The sequence below is a fragment of the Aythya marila genome (assembly GCF_965140915.1).
Source record: "Aythya marila genome assembly, chromosome: 18".
NCBI lineage: Eukaryota > Metazoa > Chordata > Aves > Anseriformes > Anatidae > Aythya > Aythya marila.
In genome coordinates, this window is record NC_139059.1 from 5,336,779 (window position 1) to 5,361,683 (window position 24,905).

General features: G+C 36.4%; 2 protein-coding genes across 5 annotated transcripts in view; one reads left to right on the top strand and one right to left on the bottom strand.

The window, feature by feature from the left end:
• Positions 1 to 97: 97 nt before the first annotated feature.
• Positions 98 to 2,421, bottom strand: COX11 (cytochrome c oxidase copper chaperone COX11). Its single transcript, XM_082774584.1, has 4 exons — positions 2,088 to 2,421; positions 1,841 to 1,996; positions 1,083 to 1,208; positions 98 to 632 (listed from the first exon to the last, which is right to left on the bottom strand). Exons 1-4 carry the CDS (start codon positions 2,394 to 2,396, stop codon positions 450 to 452), a joined length of 774 nt encoding a protein of 257 aa, XP_082630710.1. The 5' UTR covers positions 2,397 to 2,421; the 3' UTR covers positions 98 to 449.
• Positions 2,422 to 2,559: 138 nt separating this feature from the next.
• Positions 2,560 to 24,905, top strand: part of STXBP4 (syntaxin binding protein 4) — a 72,986-nt gene continuing 50,640 nt past the window's right edge. For 2 of the 4 annotated variants that reach the window (XM_082775048.1, XM_082775045.1), the window contains exons 1-13: positions 3,874 to 3,986; positions 7,799 to 7,945; positions 11,071 to 11,144; positions 11,333 to 11,428; positions 11,975 to 12,044; positions 12,916 to 12,990; positions 16,461 to 16,546; positions 17,222 to 17,351; positions 17,897 to 18,029; positions 20,713 to 20,819; positions 21,223 to 21,406; positions 21,852 to 21,930; positions 24,731 to 24,825. In XM_082775048.1, the coding sequence (XP_082631174.1) occupies positions 7,878 to 7,945; positions 11,071 to 11,144; positions 11,333 to 11,428; positions 11,975 to 12,044; positions 12,916 to 12,990; positions 16,461 to 16,546; positions 17,222 to 17,351; positions 17,897 to 18,029; positions 20,713 to 20,819; positions 21,223 to 21,406; positions 21,852 to 21,930; positions 24,731 to 24,825 (1,197 nt within the window). In that variant the 5' untranslated portion in view covers positions 3,874 to 3,986; positions 7,799 to 7,877. Of the gene's footprint in view, positions 2,695 to 3,873; positions 3,987 to 7,798; positions 7,946 to 11,070; positions 11,145 to 11,332; positions 11,429 to 11,974; positions 12,045 to 12,915; positions 12,991 to 16,460; positions 16,547 to 17,221; positions 17,352 to 17,896; positions 18,030 to 20,712; positions 20,820 to 21,222; positions 21,407 to 21,851; positions 21,931 to 24,730; positions 24,826 to 24,905 lie in introns of those variants that run through there. The other 2 variants (XM_082775047.1, XM_082775046.1) reach the window with 2 other exon arrangements.

Sequence of the window (24,905 nt, forward strand, 5' to 3'; positions counted from 1 at the left end):
AGTAAATATCTTTCACTGAATACAAGCTAGTTATTTTTCAGTCAGCAGTGCATTTTTAGATATTCAATAAGCTGATTTGTTTTTCTGTATTTAAAGATCTTAGTTAACACTTAAGTTTATTTTTTTTCCTCATAGAATTAATCTAACATATATCATCCAATAGAAAGACAGCTTTGAGACAACCCTCTCTATTCCATGAATGGAGTTCTCTTCTGCTCTCTGATAGAGAAGTAATATTCCTACTTATTCCTAAAAAGTAACATTCCAACTGCACAAATTTAAAAACATAAAATAAAAATACATGTTTTCGTAACACCAGCATATGTCCACAGTTGTTTAATAATATCATTTCATATTGCACAGTACTCCAGCAGTTTTTCCTTTAATGGAAAAATAGTTTCAAAACTGGTAGTCAGGCAGTAGAAGTCAAATTATGTAGAGATTTTCTGTTACTGATATCCAGGAAGTGGTAAGTGCTGTCCTTCTTTTGCTTCAAAAAATGTGTAGGAGAGGGTGATCAAATCAACTTTTGCCATTTTAGGGTCCTCTGCAAATTCTGGATCAATGTAGAAAAAGACAGGCATGTCTACTTCCTCTTGAGGATTCAGACGCTGTTCTTCAAAACAAAAGCACTGCAGGAGGGAGGAAAAAAATAATTAGAAAATATGGTGAACTTTTTCCCTGCCAAAGTAAGAGAAGATTTTATTTTTTAAATCAACTCCCCTTCCCTGTATGTCTCTAAAACCTAAGGAAGGATCATCCATACAAGCAAGAGGACAACAATTCTGTTCCTCTTGTGTGACAGGAAAAAATTAGCTTTAATGAAATGTCTAAAAGCACAACTTGTCCAGGCTAGCTCCAATGATTACTGCCTGCCCACAAAGTAAGTTGTACTAAGTATCATATACTTGGGAACCACTTTAGTTGGACACATAGTGAAGTTTTTTATGCAGATAAGTCTAAAAATGAGTAGATGCACTACCATGTGAAAATTCTAAGATATTTTCTTAAAATGTTGATACATACAGAGTAAAATCCAGAATTAAAATTAGGAAAAAAAAAATCACTTGTCTCAGACTTACTTGTATTTTATTGAAGTACTGTCCTGCTTCAAAGGGCACTACATTGTAAGTAGAGATTCCAATTATTGGTTTGTCAGTAGGATTTTTCGCTTTATAAAAGGCCAGTGCAGTCTCTCCTGGTACCACCTGTATGAAGTAATTGCATGGTGATTATTAATACCCTGCAACCCTCCAGACCCCAGAGTCCTTTAGAGTTTAGGTAGATTGACTTCATCTTCTCTTTTGCCATTTCAAATTGATTACTCCACTATTTCACAAACATTTTGCTTATAGACAACTCACCCACATTATCAGTTAAAACCATCAGCAACATTACATGTGTGCATTTTGAATCTCAGCCGTTTTGTCACTGAGGTGTTGTTACTCTCAGCAGTTTCTCAGCATGCAGAGCTATTTTAATATGTGGATTTATACACAGCAATCCCTTTTGGTAGCTTGATGGAAGGGTCAGGGGCAGCTACCATTTAACCAAGAGAAATCAAAAGTTTACAGAAACCCTTTGATTGCTGTGACAGGGGCCCTATTTCTGTGACAGGGGGCCCTGCCTTCCAGAGCAATGCAGGGGACGCAGCCTGCAGGGTAAGCTCTAGGGCCTGCCCCAGCTGTGTTTTCTTCCAGATCAGCGCCCAAACGCACAAGCCGAGGGCCCTGCAGGATCGGGATGTGAGGCGACCAAACCGCCTGAGGCAGAACCCGAAGCCTCCGAGCCGCCTTTGTGAGTATGTCAGAGGAGGGACAGAGGGGAGGAAACCACTCACGTAGATTTCGCTCTGCTGCGGCCTGAAGTTCCACTGGAGGCTGGAGTGCACGTCGGCGTTGAACGTGACCTTGACGACCCGCTCCTTCACCGCCTCCATCTCCTCGATCCGCGCCGCGCCGCGCCCCGTTCCCGTCGTTCCCCCCAGCCCGGTCGCCTGGGCAAAGGCAAAGGCCGCGCTCAGCCCCGCCGCTCGCTCCCCGCGGACCCCCGGGAGGAGAAAGCGGCGGTCGGGGCCCCCCCGGTACCTGGCAGTAGAGGCGGTAGAGCGGCACGGCCGCGTACGACATCCCCACCATGCCCACGGCGGCGGCGGCGATGTAGGTGAGCGCCGTCCGGTTCTGCCGCCGCCATTCCTCCTCCTGCCCGCGGGTGAAGGGGTTGGAGCCCCGCAGCCCGCGGGCTCCCCGAGGGGCCGCCGCGCCCCGCCGCGTGGCCGCCCACAGCCCGTACCGAGTCCCGGCCGCCAGCCTCGGCGGCGCCCACCCCAGCGCCGCGGCCCAGAGGCAGCGCGGCCCCAGGGCCAGCCGCAAGCGGCCACCGCCGCCCGGCCCCATCCCGCTGCCGGGCCCCTATCGCGAGATGGCGGCGGGGCCCGTGCCGCGCTCCGCCTCCTCCACGCCGCTCCTCTCCGCCCGCGGGGCGGTGCCGGGGCCGGCTCCGCGCCTCACGGAGCCGGGGAGGGGAGAAGCGGGGAGGCGGGGGCCGCCATCGCGCCGCTGAGGGGAGCGAGCGCCGCCGTCGGGGGGTCGCTGCCGCTCGCCCCGCTGAGGCGCTGGGGGGGAGGCTCCCGCAGGACCCCGCCGTTGTCTCTTCCCTTCCTTCCCCGGCCGGGCGGACCCCTCGGGCGTCGAGGTAACCGAGCCGAGCCCCGTGCCCGGGCTTTGTCTCCGAGGGCGGCCGCTGCCCTCCCCTCAGCGGGGGCTGGGGTCGCGCCTCAGGGCGCCGGGGCAGCCCCAAAGCCCTTGGAAGTCGCCTCCGTGCTCCCGTCCCCCTCACAGCCCCGCTGCCCTGCTCCCGGTGCCGCTCCGCTTTTTGTTTAGATGCTTTAAAAGTAAGGCAGCGGTGAAGCCCGAAGCGAAGCCGTGCTTCGTAGCATTTCTCCTGTGGTTTGTGGCGTTGTTTTTGCGCTTCCAGTGAGACATCTGAAAACTTTCACTGCTCTCTGCTGCAGGAAGACTTGGTGCCTTCCAAAACCGAATTTATCGCTTCATACAGGGATAAACTGCCTGCATGAAGCTGTGTTACTGCGGAGGCTGATGAGGGAATACGCATTGCTCGGGAAGCAGTGTTAGGGGAAACGTTTGCCCCCTTTTACCCCTCGTACCGTGTCTCCAGAGCAGTGCTTTGTGTAGTCTTTGGCCATGTGAAGGTTTAGCCAGAGAGCTCATAAGGTCAGGAAATTTGCCAGCAATACAAACACGTATTTTTTGCATTGGGGCTTTTGCAGAAATTTTTCAAATGACCGTAAATCAGTACGTTTATGACCACATTTCTTAAAACCTGTTGTGTGAGCTAATAAAAATGCAGCGCGTTGGTCCATAACCCCATCGTGCATGCCTTGTGGCCCATGTCACATGCTCCAAGTCAGAATTCCAGGGGTGCTGAATATTGGATGGCGAGTGAAAAAATGTGAAAAAGACACATGGAACACCTCATCTTGTCTATGACAGTATTACACTCACCTAATCTTTGCTAGAAGAAAATCAGACATTATTTTTACCTTTCACAATTATTTTATCCTGGTATTTGAATCTAAATTATATGTATATATAAGTTTTTAATCACAGAGTGTTCAGTTTTACCTCTACTTCCTGACTCATGAACTAAAAGTCAATTAGGTTGTCAGATGTTTTGGTACAATATACAGCTAAGTCTGAATTATCTGCGTACTGTTTTCACTATTGAAGTGTGTCTAGTTTGTCATGAAAATTCTCCCACTGGATTTCTGCTAGTCAGTAATAAATAAGAATTAGTGCTTTAAAATAAACATAGCCATATAAATTTCAAAAAGTGGTTTCTCCTTTTTTACAGCAATTATTGTCTTGGTTATGAGCCAGTGCTTCGTGTTTCAGAATTCTTCATTTTGAATTTTTAATAAAATTGAAGATGTCCAGTACAGATCCCCTAACAAACCTGAATAAAAAGTAAGTACTTTTTTTTTTCCTCCGCACATACAGGAATGCAAAAGTACTGGCTTGTAATGTGAAAATTCTTGAAGTTTCCTTAGCAGGATCTTGTTTTGCTGGTGTCTTAAAGAAAAATAATTTTAGTATTGAAACAGTTTGTAGCAACTTCTTACAAAAGGTAACACCAATACCAGTGACTTCCTTGTGTCTATGGAATAACTATATCAACATAACACATTGAATGGAATTTATGAGTTATAAGGCATTATTTTTAAAGAATAATAAGTATGTCTAAAGTGTTTTATTGCAGTGCTTTGGAAACACCTTTTTGGTGTTTGTTGTTTTTGTTTTAAAAACAGTGCCATGGGATATATAATGACAGTTATATTAATTCTGTAAACCATAATGTTATCTACTTAAAAGTTGGGTCAAATTCTAAAGGACAAAGTTGGATTTAATCATGATTGAAAATCATAAGTTCAGACTCCTCCCAGACTGCTAAATAATCATGCCAACACTGTCATCAAAAAACATAATTAAAAATGGGCACAGACAGCTTTTATTGAACTGTATAACATTTATTGTGTTTATGCAATAGATTCCAGCTAGTAGTACTCAAAGGCATTGTCAAACAATTTAGCATAGATTTTGAATTATACCACTTTGTGAATAACTTGATTTAAAAAAAAAAACGCAAAGCATTTATTAAAAAAACAAAAACAACAACAAACTAACAAAAAAAAAACTTTTTCCTGGGATTTGAAGATGCAATTGCTCTGATTGTCATGGAAATACAGGGTGTATAATACAAAGGTATATCTCTAAAACAGCTATGTTATGCTAGGTTCGTATGCAAGGTATATTGTATAATTAGATCGCTAGATCCCTGTATTCCAAAAGCAGTTTATCAAATAAGAACTTAACGTGAAACTGGTGCACAAAACCATACTTGAGTTACATCGTGATGTGAGACTGATTTTCTATACTTTTTTTTCTCGTCTGGGAGCCAATATCAATGTACAATGCTTTAAGAATGTAGTTGATTAGATGTTAACTGAGGCTTACCTAAAGTTTAAATAATACATTTTTTCTCTATGCAAGGGGTTAGCCTCAAACCATTAATGTTTCTACTTAATTACAAGGTTGCTCAAGCTTTTTTTTTTTTTTCATGTTTAACAACTGCCACCTAATGATACATGTTTTCTTTTAATCTTTATGACCTAATCAGCAAAATACATTTTTGAATAATTAGTGTTTTGGGATAGATCAGAAGAAAGTGTTTGTTCATGCTGGCTGTTGGCTGTGTCATAACGAATTTTCACCTTTCAGGGTTTGTGAACCTGAAAGGTTATGGTTGCATAACTCACTTGTATTGGGTTTTTGTAAAAGACCTTTTTTACTTATGATAAATGATCTTATGAATCTTGCTACAAAAGATTGTGCAGATGTTTTTTACTGTCTACTAAATTATCCTGTAATTTGTCTCGGTTGCTAAAGCATTACAAAATTTCTTTTGGGAAAGGTGAGTCATAATTAATAATGTTGCCAAAGAGAATAGTTTACTCACTGTTTGAAAACAAATCTTGGTCTGCTTGCTGCACAAATAACAAATAATCTCTCTTGAAAAATTTAGTCTTGTTGGCAAGTACTAGATTTTATGGCATGTTGTTGTTGTTTTTGTTTGGTTGGTTTTGGTTTTGTTTTTTTTTTAAGCGTTACTATGTTCCAAGCTCCTTCTAGGAGTAAAAAGTAATTTGAATTTGAATGTAATTTGAATGGGGAGGTTAATGCTACTTTATATATGCATATATTGTTGGGAAGTTTGTCATGTCTGGTTTAATAAAAATCAATTTTTATTTTTTAATAATGGGAACGCATAGCCTTGAGTCATATTTTTAAGCGTGTGTGTGTTTTTTGCAAAAAGCATGACACTGTGAGAAAGCTACATTGTTCTGAGTGATTTGTTTTGACAAATGCTCTATATACTGATACCACAAATTGAACTCCACTGGTGTTAAGAACAATTAAAATTTTGTGGTAGGGGAGCTGTTGGTATTTTGCTGGCTGTCTTCTGTAACTTTGCCTGGAGCTAATCAAATTGATATGATGCTTAAAATATCAGTGACTTTTCCTTCTTTGGACTAACACCAGAGGCACTAGTAGAATTAAACTGATTTAGGAAAGACTACGAAGGCACACGTTTTCATCACTAAATGTATGTGAGCACTCCAAATGAGGTCAGTGGGAGTCCTTCACTTTGCGGGCATCGGGAAGGCTGCTTTTATGTTCCCATTTTCCCATTTCCATCACTGGACTTTGCCTCTGTCTCTTGTAGGTCACGTCACCTTTCTGCTTGTCATGGATTGCAGACACTAGGGACTGACCTCAAAATTCTTGAACACCACATAGCACATTGCTTATAAGCACAAATAGTGTTTTCTCAGAATGATTACATGCTAATAAAAACACAGTTACTACAACTTAAAAAAAAAACCACAGTGCATTAGCTAAGCATATGCATTCCTTGCATAGCCAAGCTGTCCCACTGTGAGGCTCTAGACGCTGACAGATGCTGTCTCATCACAGGTTTACTCCCTGCTTTAGACAGGATTCATCTTTCTATTTAAAGGCCTTAGTGAGCACAGAATATTTGGTTTTCATTTTAAAATGCAATTTTTTAAGATCTTTTAGAAAACGGGGCAGTAATGGGAGTGTATACTGTGCTATAAATGTGAAAGAAAACTGTAGGTAATAAAACTGCTGTGAGAAGCTCAGAACTTCCAAAAATATGCATGTGTCTGCAAAGACCAAGCCTCATGTCAGAACAGTCTTACCTCTGGAAACAATTGTGTAGTTTTTATTTTTGGAACTATTCTCAATGCAATGACAGAAAATCATTCCTTCACGTGTTTTTCTGATGTTCCATTGGGTTTGTTGAAATAAGAAGGCACTGCAAAGCTTTGTGGCTTTTTTGGTACCTCAAGGACAAAGGATTTCTGGAAGTAGGCAATGAAATGTAGGGGATTGTTTTTGAGGCTCATTTAGATTAAGAATGCCAATTCTGAGCATTCACTAGGAAGTTAAAATGTTTTATATTTAAAAGAATAAGCCTCAGAAACAAAGTTCACGGATAATTTCTAGGAAAATGGGACTTAGAGAATCATATCTACTGTTCACCTGCTCATGCTTTAAAAGTCATTAGGATATGTAACAAAATGCAGTCATTTTTTGTACCAATTTCACCTGCTTTCACAAAAAACAAGCATGTCAGTGTCCATTTCTACTGAAAATACATAGCCCAAGTTCTGTGTAAACTTCTGACTGTTGGATACTGAAAGGCTAAAAACCAAGTTAAAGCATGCCACAAGTCAGTACTGTAACTCAGAATGCCAAGTAATAGCATAATGGCATTTGCTTAATGCTTTCAGTCTGTCTGCTTTGTGGGCTTTCCCTTTTGTGTGCGGATGTATATAACCCAGCCTGCTAGGCAGGTTGCTTTGGAAAGGTCATAAGTTATTTCTTGTGACCTTGTTTGTAGGGAGCATGTAAATAAATAACTGGAAGAACATGAATAAATAAGTTTCATTATTTCATCTGCTCGCTGTTAGCTATAGATTGCATAATCCCAGTTTTAATAAATGCAAGTAATTTTTCCCTCCTCTGCATTTATCAGTCTTTAAAGTTGCTACAAATTGCTATTTCAAACAGAAAAAGTAAACATTGCCTGGATAGCTGAATTAGCCTATGTGACGCAGAGGGTTTCAGAGAAGATTAAGTAGGCAGAGACACTCGTCTCAGGCTCTGTCTGTTTGACTTGTTTTTTTGGTTAGTAGCAGAAATTGTCCTGCTGGTAACCTTTATCCCGTTGAACTGGAAACCTCCAGTGTATTTTGGTTGCTGTACTGAAGAATGTCCTTGCTCTCACCAGGAGATGAAGACGAACCGGAGCGTTTCGATGGTCTTTCTCTCTTATACTGGTATGCTTAACCTTTGGGTTCTGATGGCATTTTTCTAGCCTGTAATTGGGAAGGGTACAACTGAGATCATTTAACAGCTGTAGCCATTTTCAGCTGCTTCTTTCTTTTATCGTTAAGATTTTGAATAAGTGCCAAGTAATATCTATTCTTGAGGGAAGGGTATTATTATTCCATTGATAAGTCTAGCTAAATATTTTGTTTGTGGACATAAATGACTAGTAATTTCTCAGGAATACAGAACAGAATAATTAACATCCAGAGCCACGTGTACTGATAAGTCTCTAGAAGGTATAAAACAGAAAGCTGTTGTATGTGCTGATAACTAAGTAATAGAAAAAAAGTGTCCAAGACTTCATTTTAATTGTCTTTACTAGAACATCTGCACAAAATGAGGTTCACTTAGTCTATTAGCATTCCAGGACTCCAGCTGAAGTGTTGTTTAATATTTTTTCATAATTTTAATGTAACAAAGTCATGGTCTAGCTTGTTGATTTGAGCTATTGCCTCACTTTTTTTTTTTATTCTGTGAGTTAAAAGGTTGCTTGCAAGTATTTTTATATGACTTCTATAGGAAACAGCAGTGACATTTAATTGATTATTTAATTCGTATCTTTTTCTACAAAGAACACAAATTATTTTTTGTTACTGCTGCCGATTGGTTTATATTCTCTGTATCCTCTTAGTCAGAATCAAGTTAATGTTAGATCTGTCTTGAAAGCATTGCCTGTTACTTATAGAAACGTAGATCCTTTCGTATCATGTGCTCTGTGCCCTGATTTGATAATGTCGTGATCTTTGTGTACGTATACTGTAATCTCTGTATTCTCTTGAAATATTGAAAACTTAAAATCTGAGATTTGATCTTCTAAAGCTTCACAGAAATAAACTGTGTAAAGCTGAAGCTCAACATTTGTTCTTGCTTTTTCTTTTTTCCAAAAGTTATGGTTAAACCAATAATAATATTCTACGCATGTGTTGAGATAGCTTGATTTGCTACTCCTCATAAGTACAATGCCACTTTTTTGCTACTCCTCAAAGTACAATATTCTTGATGGACTATTATGGCAGGGGTGTGTGCAGAGAAATTAATTAAGGAAAATGCAGTTAAGTTGAGATTTTTATTACTGGAAAGAATACATATTAAATAATAAATGACAGTCATGTGTGGATCTCTGTAATATACAAGCCAATGACTAATACGGGAAAACTGCTGAGAGTATGGCAGCACAAGAAACAACATTAGTAAAAGGCAAAACAGGAAAGAAAATGGAAAGAATAATTGCATATTTTAAAAATCATGTTTTCTCGTCTAAATTTTCAAAGATGGATACAAATCAGGACAGAGCTGTAAAGAAAGTGACTAGTATACTGTCTTTCAGCCTTAAAACAGCTTAAATTCATGGGATAATTGAGATGCCAGTACTCAGCAATAATGCAAAATGATCCATTGCTGTATTATAGAAGTAGTTTACCCAAAAAAGTTTTGTTAAAGAAAAAACAAGACTTTAGGGTTTATTTGTCCTTTCAAACTATGAAAAAATAGAAGTGATTTGTTTCACTTTTAGCCTTATGAAGTGGGTCTTATGCTTTCTCACACCATAGCAAGGTCATGTGCAGTCTGGGCAGTGGCAAAATACACTGACTATGCTTCATCAGACCTTTCTAGCCTAAAGATTAATTGTTGGGTGTATTCTTAATGGCTAGCCTTTCTGAAGCAAAGTATAATTTTGCAAATACTTGGGAATTTGAGATTGTGGAACAAATGTTTTTATTTATTTATTTTTAAGTGCTTACTCCTTGATAAAGGACTCACCCAGTTTTCCTATGCAAAAATGAAAGATTTGGGATGTTCTTTGCAACCTGAATCTCTTGCCTTCTCCTGGAATTTAGGAACGTTTGGAGCTTCTGGGTTTCTGTCTTCCCTGGCAGGACACCCCTTAATGTCATGTACTCCAGATTTTGCAGAAATACCGAGTTTCAGGCTAGGAGTTGAAGCTGGGTGCTGGATTTGGTTGCGTGGGAGGATTTGGGTCACTGTGTCCTCCATTTTGATCCCCCTCCCCCCCCCCCCCCCCCCACTAATGAATTCTAGTTGTTCCATTTCACTTCAACATCATGCTCTAGAAAATACTACTTGTTATCTAATACAGAACAATATGTATGTAGGTCAAAGCAGAAAAACCTAAATTGTGCTTCTGCTTTTTTGGAGAAGGTATCTGGTGAATCTTCTCCAAAAATGGGGTAGTGGGAAGACAAAGGATCTATGACACAGATTTTTTTCTATAGTAGTTCATCAAAATGAAAATTCACAAGTGGTAAAACGTGGCAAATTACTCTGGATTTAAAGGAATTCTTAATGTTTTACATTCTTACAGCAGTACACTGGAAATGTTTCTGATGGAGTTGTAAATATGGGTTTCTAGGCTCTAATTTTACTTTATATACTTATTTAATTCTTTCCCATTATCACGTGCATACAAAATGCTCATCTGCCTTCAGACAGCTGCAGGTGCCATCCTGGAATTCTGACCTGGGGTTGGAGGGTACACAGAGGAGCAGGCAATAACATTTGGAAAGAAGCCTTTATAAACAGAACAGTGTTGAATAAGAAATGAAAGACTGGAGGGAAAAGCTTACATTCATGAATAACCACAAAGTTTTATGTTAGATATTTTAGCAAATGTTTTTGTATGCACTTTCTTAGCTGTGGTTCTGTCTTAGTATTCATTAACTGATCCGAGATGTTATGACGTGTTTTTCTTGCCTAAACATTAAGCTGGACCAGGTCATGGAATGTTGCTTCTATTTAATCTAAATCCTTTTACTGTAAGTGGGATTCAGAATTCTGCCTGAAGTTCTCTGGGGAGAATGGAAATAAACTTTGGGGAGAATGGAAAGAAACTAAGCATACTTTATTTTACCCTTATCTCATATTTATGATCGAGTTTTCACTGGAGGGAGGGGTAGCACAAAAGTATCAAATAATGTAAAGTTGACAGTCAAGAAGACTAGTTTTGGTTTGTATTAGAGGTAAAAACGTGGTCACTGTAATTTCTTCTGTATTAACATAGCTTTATATGCACGTATGGCATTAGAGATTTAATGATTTTTATTTTATTTCACAGGACAATTATGGGCCCTCATGGAATCAATCGAGCTGTTCACCGCATTTCTTTTTCTGATTGTCAGAATGGATTAGGTAATTAGATTGCACATTCTGTTGATTCAGAGTAAACCAGAACTAAAAGCACTTGGTGAGCTTTTCCAGTTCACACTGACATCAGTAGAAGTTTAATTTATCCAAATTTTATGGATTTGACTGTAAATCCATTTAGGGCAGTAGATGGAATAAAAAGTTCTTGCCTGTTTCTTTCGTTTGTTGTTTAGGAGTTAAAATTATTGGAGGTTACCGGGCACAAACTGCAGAAGATTATGGGATTTTCATAAAGAGAATTCTACCTGGAGGTGTTGCTGCTGTAGATAGTAAGTAATTTAAAATGTATTTTTGCAAACCTGTTGTAAATAAAAAGCTCTTTTGAGATGCCATCTTCTCTTATGCAGATTGATCATTTAAAATAATTACTTCAAAAGTGACAGTTCCTGCACTTGAGACTTGCAAAAGGTTAAAAGTAAAAATAGTTCTAAAAAAAATATTTTAGAGATGTCTTTATCAAATATAAAACATAAATGTATTCATACAAGGCAGCTTACATGCATGTTATCAGCAACATTCAGCCAAAAGTTCCTTCCAAAACTATGAATTCCAGTGCTGCAAATATTTGTGCTCTAATACAAATAATATTTATTTTCTTTAGCTGTTCTGTGATTAGTAACACTGACTGATTGTTATTAGTCTCACCACAGTAAGACTAGACTATCAGGCATAGATAAATCAGGATCAGAAGCTAAGCTGCTGAATGTCATAAGGTTGTTTATGCATTAGATCACATAAAATTGAAAGAAAACAAAAACTGTTTTTATTACCATGATATAATACGTTCACTGCTTTCCTGTTGATTTCATTACAAGGCCGTTTGCTCACGGGAGACCTCATTTTGGATGTCAATGGAGAAAACTTAATTGGAGTAACCAATGAAAGGTATGTTTGTACTGTTGACTAGATGTGCATTAGAGCTTGAAATGTATGTATTTATTTATTTGTGGCCATATCGACCACTGATAAATGAGCACAACTCCGCTAAGGTCACAGGAGTTGAACTGGCAATGAATTTATCCTATAAAACTAATTATGCAAAACTATCATAGAAAAGTGAAATGAGTTTAAATGCTTTTGTAATGGCAAAATAAGATAGTTTTGTAATGATGCGGATTATCGAATGTGTGTGAAAATACCTTTAAAGTATATTAAGCTGTTATGATATTTTATATTAACATGTTGGTTGAATACTGGTGAGAATAAATGGTGCAGCTAACAAGTATCATTGTAATGGGACGATTAAGGAGGCATTGCTTAGGAAAAAATGTAGAGTATGTTTTATGGTTCCTGTAGCTGGATCACCAGCGATCAATGTGAAGCCTAGTTTTTGAGTAAGATGTGGAATTAAAATTCAATGCAAAATTACAGTATATGTTTGTGAGTGAAATCCTGAGCTATGGAAGATATCTGAGCAGTATTCTTTATCTGGTGTAGGCTGTAAATCCTGAAGGAGGTCCATGGTCCAGTAGGATGGACCAAGAAGAGATGGGGACAAAAGGGAAGGGAAAGAAAGAACAATCTCAGTTTATTCCCATCGTCAGGCACAGACTCACCACAGTCTGTTTTTTGCTCAGTTCTCCAGTGTTTAATTTGGGTTATTCTGCTGACAAACTTTTTTCTCTGTATCTGGCAGTCAAGATTATTAACTACATTAAGAATTTGTTCATTTTCCCATCATTTTAACATTACCTACTGTGTACTTCTTGACAGAACCCTGGTATATTTACTTTATTATTTTTCTCCCTCCTTCTAGGGCCGTTGACATCTTGCGAACAGCTTCAGCATCTAATCACATGTCTCTGCTAGTTGCCAGAGATGAAGAAGCAAAGTAAGAGAAAAATAAAGTGTTGCGTTAACCTCAAATCTGACAAAATCTAATGCAGTAACTAAGTCTGAGAAGGCATACATATATATATATGTATGCCTTCTCAGACTTAGTTACTGCATTTTCATACATATATATATATAATATATATGTATGCCTTCTACATATATATATATATGTATGTATGCCTACATATATATATATGTATATATATACATATATATATATATATATATTTTTTTTTTCAGATTAGGATTAATCACAAAATTGCAGCATATGTCACAGTTTTTAAATGTTATATTTGATAACAATTCATTTTGTTAGTGTCCTGGGCAGTGAGGAATGGAATACTTGTTTTAATGAGACTGCTCACATCAATTAAAGTGGTAAGCTCTGGCCAATTTCGGTTCAGTGAAGGGGATTGAAATGTTATGTTCCCAGCTAATACCCTTAGAATTATTTGCTATGATTACAGGATTTTTTAACACATCTCACATGTGAAAATAATAAAAAATGAGGGAATGCATTAGACCTACATTCCTAAAAAACTGTCATTTAAGCTGGTCTTGCCTTCTGAAAAGGCAAATTTGGTTATTGTTTCACCTCTGTAGTTTGATTTCAGTCTCTAATGAGCTCTGAATTAGTTTGGATAAGTAGGTTAAACTGATCGCTGCAGCAGGTAGCCCAAAATACCTCCAATATAAGGACATATCTGCTAAATATCGCTTTAATCTTATTGTCTAAAGTTAAGCATATAAACCAATATTGGCATAGAATCATCGGAAATATAAGGATCTAGGCTTGTATCCCCTTTTGACTTAAATCTCTGCAGGAAATTGCTGTTACACAACTATATTTGATAATCATGGTGAGAGTAGCTGCTGCTATTTGCCACTGCTAGTATGTTCCACTTAGAGTAGTCTCTCCATAAAGGAATTTTCTCCAAATTCCTTTAGTTTTTGTCTGACGTAAGGGTCCCGTTTCTACCTCTTTATTTTTGTATTTAACAAATTTAAATGCCTCTGTACTGTAGCCTCTGATCTCTCCTTTTTTCAGGCTGCCTAGATACATGAGGTCCACTCTTAATCTGCTTTTATCTAAAGCATACTGACCTAGTTCCTCTAAACTCCTTGAATAATTAAAATCCATCAGTCCTTCTACCATTCTGGTGGTATGCCCAGTGCCCTACACAGAATGTGCCACTCCATACAGACCCTTGCTCAGACAATTCTGAAGTAATTTTTTGTGATTGTGATAAAAGATTTGATTTACACTGAACTGTGTTAGGGTGTGTTCCCTGGATTTTACATTAGTTCAATAATTTTCTCTGTCTCTCTCTTTTTTTTCTTTTTTTTTTTTAATAATACATCCGACAGACTTCAGTAACCCTCTGTGGTCATTGGAATTACGTGGGAATTAAACTTACTTCAATCAGTTAATTCATGTCCTCTCTGTCTAATTCTATAATATTAATTTGATGATGCTGCTGGCTTATACCATTCTAGATTTCATTTTATTTTTAAATCTTTTATTACTGAGATAGTCATAGCTCAGATTATTAAAAATATATTTTTTTATATTAGGCTGCATTTAATATTAGATTATTAAGATTATTATTACTTGTTGCTTTTTTAGCACATGTAATACAGGATCTTCATCTCTGCTGCTTTTTTGCCATTTGTTATTTCTGCAAAGAACTTCTATTTTTGATGATTATTTTCAACACTGCAACTGACCTTTTTTTCTTTCTGTCAAAAATGAGAGCAAACTATAACTTTATTGGTTAATTGATAAGTGCCTTCATCTGATTTGATTCATTTAAAAGCTTCAAATACATATTGGTCTTAAAAGAAATATAATTATTAATCAAATTTAGATTACTTGTTAAGAGCCTCTAGCTTGAGCTCAGTAGTTGAATTTTCTTCTTCCATCTCAAAACTGGAATGAATGAATGAATGAAAGGGAAAACTTGCAGTGTAGCATTGAATTTTACGAAAATACTTGAATGAATTGGCAATATTTCTAATGAAATCTGTTGTAATGAGATACAATAGATTTATATATTAATATATATATGTATATAAAATAAATCAAAAAGTTTAAAAAGCAGGGTCAGAATAAGGTTTACTTCTTAATCATTTCCAATTAGGATAAACTGCTCTGGTTAAAAAAAGCACAAAAATTATCACAGTTCATGTTTCAAAGTAGCTCTTCACAGAAGAAAAGAAAGGAGATCAGCTTGTTACTGTGGCTTCACTTGCTTTCCTGCTGCACAAAGTATAGCGAAAAGCAAGACAGGATAGCAAAGAAAGCAAGACTGCCTTTGGAGTGAAGATAACAGGCAACAGAGAATGTGCCTGCCTAAATCCTGTGGATCAAGTCTGAATTTATATTTTTGTGTAGGAAAGGAAAAAGATAAGTTCTAAAGCTTTACACAGAAAGATGAATCAGAACTTTCTTTTCACCATTCACCATGAGGTTGAAAGAACAACTACTTACAACTTCTCTTTTCGTAAAATGAGCATAGCTTTGTGCTTTAGTACAGCAAAAGCTCTTGCTTATGGTCTGTCTTCATCTGCATATGTTGTGATAGATTTTTCAAGGCATGTATAAGAAAATTATAGGTAGTAAGCAAATATGTATTTCAGATGGATAACATTTTTTTGCAAATGTCTTCCTGTTGGATTGTGACTGGTGTTACTCACAATCCTGGAAACTAGTACTGTAGAACAAGACATTACTGTGAATGAGAATTGATAGCTCAAATATTCATGCACAGCTGAAGAATTTGCCCTTTATTTTATCAGTTGGAGCTTTTTAAAAGATTTAATCGTGAAAAAGATAAGCAAAGCCCAAGCACATAAAATATTTAATATATAATGATATCTACCTCTGATGAAATGGACCACATACTTCTGAGAAAGCAAAGTGGAAGTTAAGAATTTGTATCTGTTTTACTTCTTCTTGTATAACTAATGAATATTTCTTTCTATACTCTTTTTGACTAGGGCTAATGCCACAACCTTGATGGCCATTCTCTTCTGGGTTCTCATTCAAACTAATTGAAATAAAAGCATTCTTTAAAGATACAAATATGCTATGGGTATATTATCTGATTCCATCTAATGTAAATAATTTGTTTTGGACCCAAGTAATACCACGTGTCTTATTATCTGTAGCTGACTTGAACTACAAGTTTTGAAAGTTTTGAAATCCAGGGTAAAGAGAGGTAATAATTAAGTTTTTCTACCAATAGTCTGTTGCTATTTCATCTTTATTCTTCTGGATTATATTACCTTTCTCTTGCTTCTTCTGAATGCTTTTGTATCTGACAGGGCTTTCCTCTTTCAGTTGAGGGTGAACTTTGCTTTCTGAGGAATTGTAACTGTTCAGCAGAGACACTAGCAGATTTCAAAGGGTGCATTTAGAACTAATGCCAAGTCCTGACAAAGAGGAACTTTTTATTTCCACAGGAAAGAGTTTCTTGACCTGATGGATAAGTATGGCTCTCACAGTGACACCAACTCTGCAAGAAGTTCTCCAACACAGCTATTAGCTGGTGAGAGATTTCTTCCCATCCTGACATAATCTTGTAGGACAATCTTCATGCTTCTGTGGACTAGGCTCCAGCACTGAAAACTCTACTTGGGGAAAGGGTGTACTGGAGCAAGAGAATGTCAGGCTAAGCACGTGTTTACTTACGACTTTTAACATTTACTTTGTAGTCTAAACATTTAACTTGACTTGTTTGTGTGTAGGTTTCCCCATCTCTAAGACAAATGTTCTGCCATCTACTTTCAGCAATTTTAATTAATGAGTAGTGTGAACTGTGTTTGGTATTTGTAGATGAAAGATACCATGAGATTACAAAGTAATAATAAAAAATTGAACTAGAATACCATAAATTCTAATGCTCCTGGAATTGTTGTCTAGTGAGAATGTCTTTATACAGCATGGTCAATTACTCTTTAGGAAAGACAGTTGTGATTTTTTTTCACCCAGTTTAAAAAAAAATCATCCCTTGCTATAATTTAAAAATTATTCCTGGAACCCCTGGCTCAATTCTTAGCTGCATAGACTTAAACTTTCTTTTGGTTGTCTGATTGCTTATAGTTTTCTGCTTTCTAACATGAAAATAGGCCCATGATTTGAAACTGTGCTTTTTCCCAAATGTGTGTTTTACATCTTTTTTTTTTTTTTTTTTTTTTTTCCCCTGTCCTTTCTATTCTTAAAGGAAAACCTGTAGACAGCCTTTCGTCTGGGTCATCCTCAAGGTCACAGAGTCCTCAATTGCATCCAAAGGATATTATTACCACCATTAGCAGAAATAATTCTGTCCCTGCGCCATCACCAAAGCTTCCAAAGTAATTCCCAAAGCTGATTGTAACTCTCTTGTGTGAGATGTAGAAAATGTATTTGGCAAATGAGGAAGATTTTGGGTTGAGCATTGAAGTGTTCAGAATTACTGTTTTTTAAATCCTGTAACATAATACCATTGATATTACAAAGTTTTGGGTTTTGCAAGTTATTTTTCTCATTTTATCTCATTTATTCATTGTTTATGTGGTAGATCAACCAGGTTGACTGTTGATCTCAGTATCTCATAACAAATTAATGCTTCTGGTTTACATTGTAGGTAGGTCATCCCTTGGGATATAGTAGTAAAGTTTAGTCTTGCAAAATAATACATTGTTTCCTCTTGTAATTGCCTGAAGTAACACCTGAAGTTGCTGATTTTGTAATATAGCAGGCAGGATAGTGCTTGAACATTAAGATTGTGTCCATTTTATCTGTTGGTTACTGTGGTACATATTAGTGAGATCAACAAGATAGACACTATCACTTGTGGGTCTCTAGTGAGTGTCTAAACCTGTGAAGTAACTCTACTTTTCCTTCTTTCTCTTCCTAGGGATAGTGCATTTCAGATTATCTCTGTTTGCAAGGGAACAAGCCTAGGTTTGAATATTGTTGGAGGAATTGACAGAAATGAAGGGCCTTTGGTATACATTCAAGAAATTATTCCTGGTGGTGACTGTCATAAGGTAGATAAAAACCTCTTCTTGCCACACTGTTCAGTCCCCTGTACTTTTGCCTTCGTTTTATACATACTTTAGTATTATATACATACATTTGTATCATAGATACTAATTTCATTTTTGTTTCTTTTGTGTTTCTCCTTGCTTTCTCCCTAGACAGAATTACCTTATTACACCACAGCATGGTTACATGGTAATGAAAATTATTCATGAGTTTGTGTAAGGTACATGAGGATCTTATTTTCCCAATTTCCAAAGCAGAAAGTAAGAAAGCAATTTTTTAAGAGGTTACATGATACAAGCTAATCATCAAGGATGGGACAGACACACAGTTTGCATCTTTTTTTTCATAGATCATAGAATCATTTAGGTTGGAAAAGACCTCTAAGATCATCTTGTCCAACCTTTAACCTACCATTGCTAAATCCACCATTAAACCATACCACTAAACTATGTCACTACATCTACATGGCTTTTGTCACTTGGACATTCAAAAAATCACTTTTCCTTTGTATTTGGTTTAGCTGAATCCTTGCAGCTGAAAAGTATTGTATAGGGAAATACGAATAATAATTTAAAAAAAAATGATAGAGCAGACTAATAAAACATGAATCATTACTGATTACTATTTTCATTTATGACAACTGCAGTATGTAAAACAGGAGGTCTTGTAGGTTTTTAAAAAATGAATAAATAACAGCTGTCTGGTTCAAGTACACAGAACTGTTTATCCAAGTGTCTTCTTTTCATCCTGTGTTATTACGGTTATTCTGATGTGTAGATAAACCAATGTTTGCCATCTGCCAAACGAGAGTGTACAACTTAATTTCACAGCCAAAGAGTTTTGCCCTAAAAACAGTCTTAAACTGTTTGTAACTGAATATTTGTAGATTAAGATTAATCCCAAAAGGCAGAGATTGATAGAAAAAATGTAATTTTCTGCCAGACTTTTTAATGAATAAATAGTAATAATTCTTCTGTTTTCTGCTGTTTTGTTATAGCTTTTTAAAATGTTTCAAATTGTAAATATATATAATTTACAGTCTCTCATGCTTATAATTGATTGAGTGAGACCAAACCATTAGTATGCAGTACATTTAGCAATATTAGAGTAATTTCCCCAGCTTGGTTAGGTGTTTGAGAAACCTAAATATTATGAGTTTTTTAAATCTCTGCCACAAGAGGGCAGCATTGAAATTGATATCTTACAGCAGGCTTTATGCAAGAGAGGTTCTAGACTAGAGCTTTTCTATGTGATGGAAAATGTAGTAAAGTGCTATCATAGGCTGAAATAACATAACTAAAATTTGATGTATGTGTCAATCAAATATGTAAAATTATACCGGTCTTAAAAAGACATTTCACTTACTTCCTACGAATCTTCCTCTGTGCATAGTTTGTTTCACACGGTCAGATTGCTTCTATGAAATATTTCTTAAAAACTGAAGAACACGGACATATTATGTATAGTTTTGTGTGTATTACATTACACAAATGTCATTACACTGTAACCATAGGTATGGACAACGTATAATATGTAGGTGAATGACAATCATTTTCAGTTAAATTGTCCAGGCTTCTTTAGAATGTGAGTTAAAAAAAAAGCTTTATATTAGTAAAGAATCTACCCAAGCATATTTAAAGTCTTGTCTTACAGTTTCTAAGGCAGAAATGTGATATGTTACTGTGTTTGGTAGAAAGTTTGCAATGAATAATTCAACAGAAGCACAAAGTTGACAGTATTATTTCTAAGGTATTTTTGAACGGTGAATTCCTAATAGAAAGAATCTGTTGTTCTCTTTGAGATGAATGTGGATAGTAAGTGCCTGAAAAGTCCTGTGTATAGCCAAGAATGTCTGTTTCTTGAAAAACAAATTAATTCTGCTCTCAGCTGAGTTAATTAGCAAAGAAATTTCCTGTAGTCAGATGGGTTGGTACTCCTTGCTGAAAAAAATTACTCTCTGTGGTTTCTTCTTTTTTAACAGAAGTATATCCCTGGGTCCAGATTTCTTGACACAATTTCACTGAAATCCATTCTGTCTGATGAAGCTTTTAAAATGATTGCTGTCATGCAGATTAAATGATTGCAGTAAATTTAGAGAATAGAACATCTGCTTTAGTTTCTCACTTTATACATACGTTAAAAAGAAAAGAAAAAGAGGATATGTTACGTGAGGCCTCAATCGTGCTTTTTATTCAGGTGAAGCCCAGCTAACTATGTGGGAATGCAAGTTGATTGAAATGGAATTTTGTACCATCTTGGGAAGGTTCCTACCTTGAAAAAACTGAATTACATTCATAGATTTACTTAAGACAATTTAGTTTTAGTATTTATTAAATGAAAATCTATACAATAATTATTACTGAATGAAGTGGTTGTTTTCCACTGTTAATTAAAGGATACATAAGAAATCTGGTTTCGATGTGAGATAAACAGTATAAGCTGCTTTTAGGGTCCTTACATTTCCTATGTTGTTAAAATCAATGGTAAGTTGTGTCTTTTTATCTTCTTCCATCATTTGATCTGCTGTTTGTTTCTGGAAAATTGTTAGGCAAAATGTGTAGCCATTCTTGATGTCTCATGTCTTAACAGATGCAGAGTGCATGCTGTGATTGTACAGTTCCTCCTGCAGTGTTAGTTGTTAACACAAAATCTGTGGTTTTGTTTTTTTTGTTTGCTATGGGTTAGGATGGACGATTGCAGCCTGGAGATCAACTAGTATCCATAAACAAAGAGTCAATGATTGGCGTCTCCTATGAAGAAGCAAAAAGTATAATCAACAGAGCAAAGATGAGGTATCTGTTACTACCAAACTGCTAATTCCAAAATGGGTTACTATATAATATTAATTGTTGCATTAATGTGAAAAGTCTTGTCATGGATGCTTAGAGGAAACACAGGTTATATTCATGTTTCTGAAATAAACAGTTGAAATACTGTGCCATATAAAAAGACTCAAACCTTTTAGCACTTTAAAACTATGATATATTAATTCCTTTTTGAAATATATATATATATATATATTTTAAAGCACTGCTTGCTTGTTCTAATAATAGAGAATAGAACATCCTATTAGAAAAATGGAAAGGAATAATCATGCACAGTGTTTGGGAAAATACAGTTTCTGTTCTTGTTATACATACTCTTATAAACAGAACAGTATACAGTATGCTAAAAGTTTTTTAATTCTAATTTTAGGTTTGAAAGTTTTTGGGAGATAGCTTTTATAAGACAAAAAAATATTCCCAGTTATTCAGAGAATCTGCCACGTCCTTCCAGTCTCTTAACATCTTCTGGAACATATGGAGGACAACAAGCTGCAGTCCTTAGTCCTCTAGCGTCTCCTGATGGGAAGCTTGTTTCAACGGTCACTCCTAATGCTGTGAGTATTCTTATTACTCGTTAATATAAACTGAGGAAATATGTTGAATAAAATAAAATAAAATGTTCCTTGTCAGAGTCAAAACAGGGGATTCTCAATTCTTTTTATGTTCCTACCCAAAATTCTTGCCCACTTTCATTTCCTGTCAGAGCTATAAACATTGAAGCAGGCTGCCTAGGGGCTATGCTGTCTTCATCTGTCAAGTTATTCAACCCCATCTAAGCTTTTGATAAGGCCCCGATCTAAGTTTTGAGTGGCATACCTTCTCACCATCCCCACCCCCATGCCTTGCATTTTCTGCTAGAGTTGTTTGGATGTGTCCAGCCCTATTTTTCCCCCTAGACTTCCTTCCTTTCCCTCTCTTTTAGTTTAATGTGTATTTCAAGTCTGGCTTGTGACCTACTTCAGAAAATGGTATTTCATGACTTCTGATTTTCTTTCATAGATGGAAACTGGAGTCAAAATGGAAGAGCAATCTCCAATTACTTCTGCAGAGAGCAGTCCTACTGATGTGTCAGTTCCTGGTAAATGCTGATTTAATTCCCTGTCACACTTTTGTTCTTCAATAATTGTCTTAACAGAAAATAGTACAGACTCTATAGGCTTCTAAAAAAAAGTAATATTGCACCATTTTTGTAGTACTAAATAAAGGATAAAGATCAATGGATTGTACAGTAACTTCTGTCAGATATAACAACAAACAGCTGAAACCAAACAAAAATGAGTGATCACAACATTTGCTATATAGCAGTAATGATAATAGACTCAGTAGAAACCAGATAATGAAGACTCACATATAGACCAAGATTAGGTTACCATAGAAACTGTGCTTTCTTGATTTGATGAAACTCTGTGGATATATACTGCTTACACTTTTTTTTTTTTTTTTAAATCAAGGATTTGGAAGGATAGAAACAACATGCAGACCTCTTTAAGACTTTTTCAATTATTAACAAATAAAATGCATATGTGTATATTTATATATGAGAGCCATGGCATTCAAACTAAGACAATAGTCCCTTTGATTATATCTTTGAATATATCTTATGAAAACAACACTAAGAAAAAATAAAGAAAGGTTCTAGAATTTGGTCAGAACCAAATCTGAATTTAACTGTTATAATTCCTCTGGGAAACCAATATGCATTGTATTTATAAACAGTGAAAATACAGGCATAACTGTGAGATTCTCAAATAAAACAATAATATAACTGATCCTGTTTTGTATTTCTATATCAAGATTGGAGCTATATTCTTTTTCTTTGGGCAGCATTAAGTAAGAATAACCTGTGCTCCTACATGTCTGAGGGGAAGACTTATAAGGTGAAGTACAAACATAAAGAATCTGATTCATATTAGATATTGCTCCAGTGACTTTATTTAAATTGCACTTGGGCTTATTATGGTCCTAATTAGATATCCTAATTCTAAATGAAACAGTCTCCATATTGCAAACCTGCCCAGTTTGCTTCCTTCCGTGAAGGGTGAGCTGACTGAATGTGAACTTTTGAAACTGGAAAGGACGTATTATTGAATACAGATGGCATTTAATGACCACACAGTTTTGTCATACTGATGATTAAAAACACAGTGATTAAATCAAAGGCACAAGAAAAAGTCTTACTTCTGAATATATTCAGAATAGCCTTCAGAATATTAATCAAGGCTCTTGATTAATATAATGCAATATGCAGGAGTTTCATTCTTTGTTAAAGAGACCAAGAAGGCCATAGTTTCTTAGTCTATTGGAATAACATAGCTAATAGAGTAGAAAGCAGAAATTAAATTCTTGCAGCTCCAGTTTGAAGTTTCATATCACTTTTTGTTTTTGTTACAGCACATCCTTAGCCAAAGCTGCCACTTCTCTCACGCTGCCCCTTTTCAAGGATAACCTTGAAAAACTGAAGTAGCTCTTAGATTATTTCTAAATGCTCAGAGAAAAAATCAGCACAATTTTAAGAAGTTCTTGCAGAAACTCATACACAAAGCTTTTTCATTCTGAGTTGAAAGAAAGTATGCCAATTCATCTGAGGTTCTAGCCCAATCTCTTCAGAATTTAATATAGCATGTGAGAGGTGTTAGTGTCAGAGATTTTCAAGATGTTTTCATTTATGCTTTTGGCATATAAAGAGGATGTAAATTACTTTAAGCTTGGAAACAGATATACCGTGAAATTAAAAAAAAAAAAAAAAATCTGTGTGATTCCTTCTGTTTCTTTTGAGAGGATCTGAATCTGCATGGTCTTGTAGCTTTCAAATGGTGTTTTTGCTTTGAGTACCTCTAGAGTCCATTAAGGAAATAATTAATTGAGATCTAAATTAAGTTTATAAATAATGAATAAAAGCAAGTATTTTATTTTATTCTGGGAAAAAAAAAAAAAAACAGGCATTGAATTTTTCCGTTTATATAATGTAATACACCTAAAAAAAAAAAAAAAAAAAAAAAGTTGTCTGTGTTCAAGGGCTTCCAAAGGCTGCTGTTTCTTGTGTTTCAAACATGACAAAGCTGTGGTTGCATTTTTCAACTTCCATTAGAACAAAGAAAAAAAAAAGGAGCAGTGTTTTTGAAATCTTGCGCAGGGACTGCTGAGTACTGCTAGCTTCTTTTCTTCTCCTCAAACTAATCCCCTGTAAATACTGGAAATGAAATAGATTCACCATAATGCATTAATTAATGCAACTAGTTAACATTGCATAAAATAGTTGCATTTCTGATTTAAAGAATTACACAGGAGGTGATGAACACTTTGGATACAGAGCTTAACGGATGGTAGGTAGTCCTTGGAAAAGAGCTCTTCCCCAGGAAAACATGCAGAGGAGCCTGTTTGAATGCAGTTTAAAGTAATTCCATGCAGCCCTTAGTTGGCAACAGGTCATTCCCTCTCTTTCACAGTATTTTCCAGATTGCTAGATAGGCTTTTAGGAACTGTTGATTATGCCAAGGGTGTGTCTTGAAGGTCTCTCTTGAAATTCACAAGTGTGTTTCCCCTTCTGTTTCCAGAGTTACAGAGAGAAAAGAAAATACCACAAGTATAAGCCATATGCTTGATGAATCTCTTGAAGTTATTCCTGGTTTCTATCTGCTAATTTGCTACTTGTCAGTTTTTGATGGACAATTTCAAATAAGTTTGTTATTGATACCTATATTTTTTGTTTCTTATTAGCATTATGCCTTTTTTTAAAGAAAAAGTCAATCTAAATATTAGTTTTTATTGTGGCAAGTGGGTATTTAGCTGGCATCCATTTGAAGAACAGCTACATAACAGATTTTTCAAAGGAAGCATTACAACGGAATCATTATTTCATTATTTTTTTTTTCTTCTAGTCATTGCACCCAGCCAGAATGACGATTATGAGCTGCAAGGAAGGAAGACTTTCTTGAACTCTACTATTCGTCTCAAAGCAGAAAAGCTGGAGAGGGTAAACACTTCACATCCTTTAAGTTTTCCTATCTCCCCCTTTATGATATATGTAAAACATCTGGAGAATATTTCAAGGTT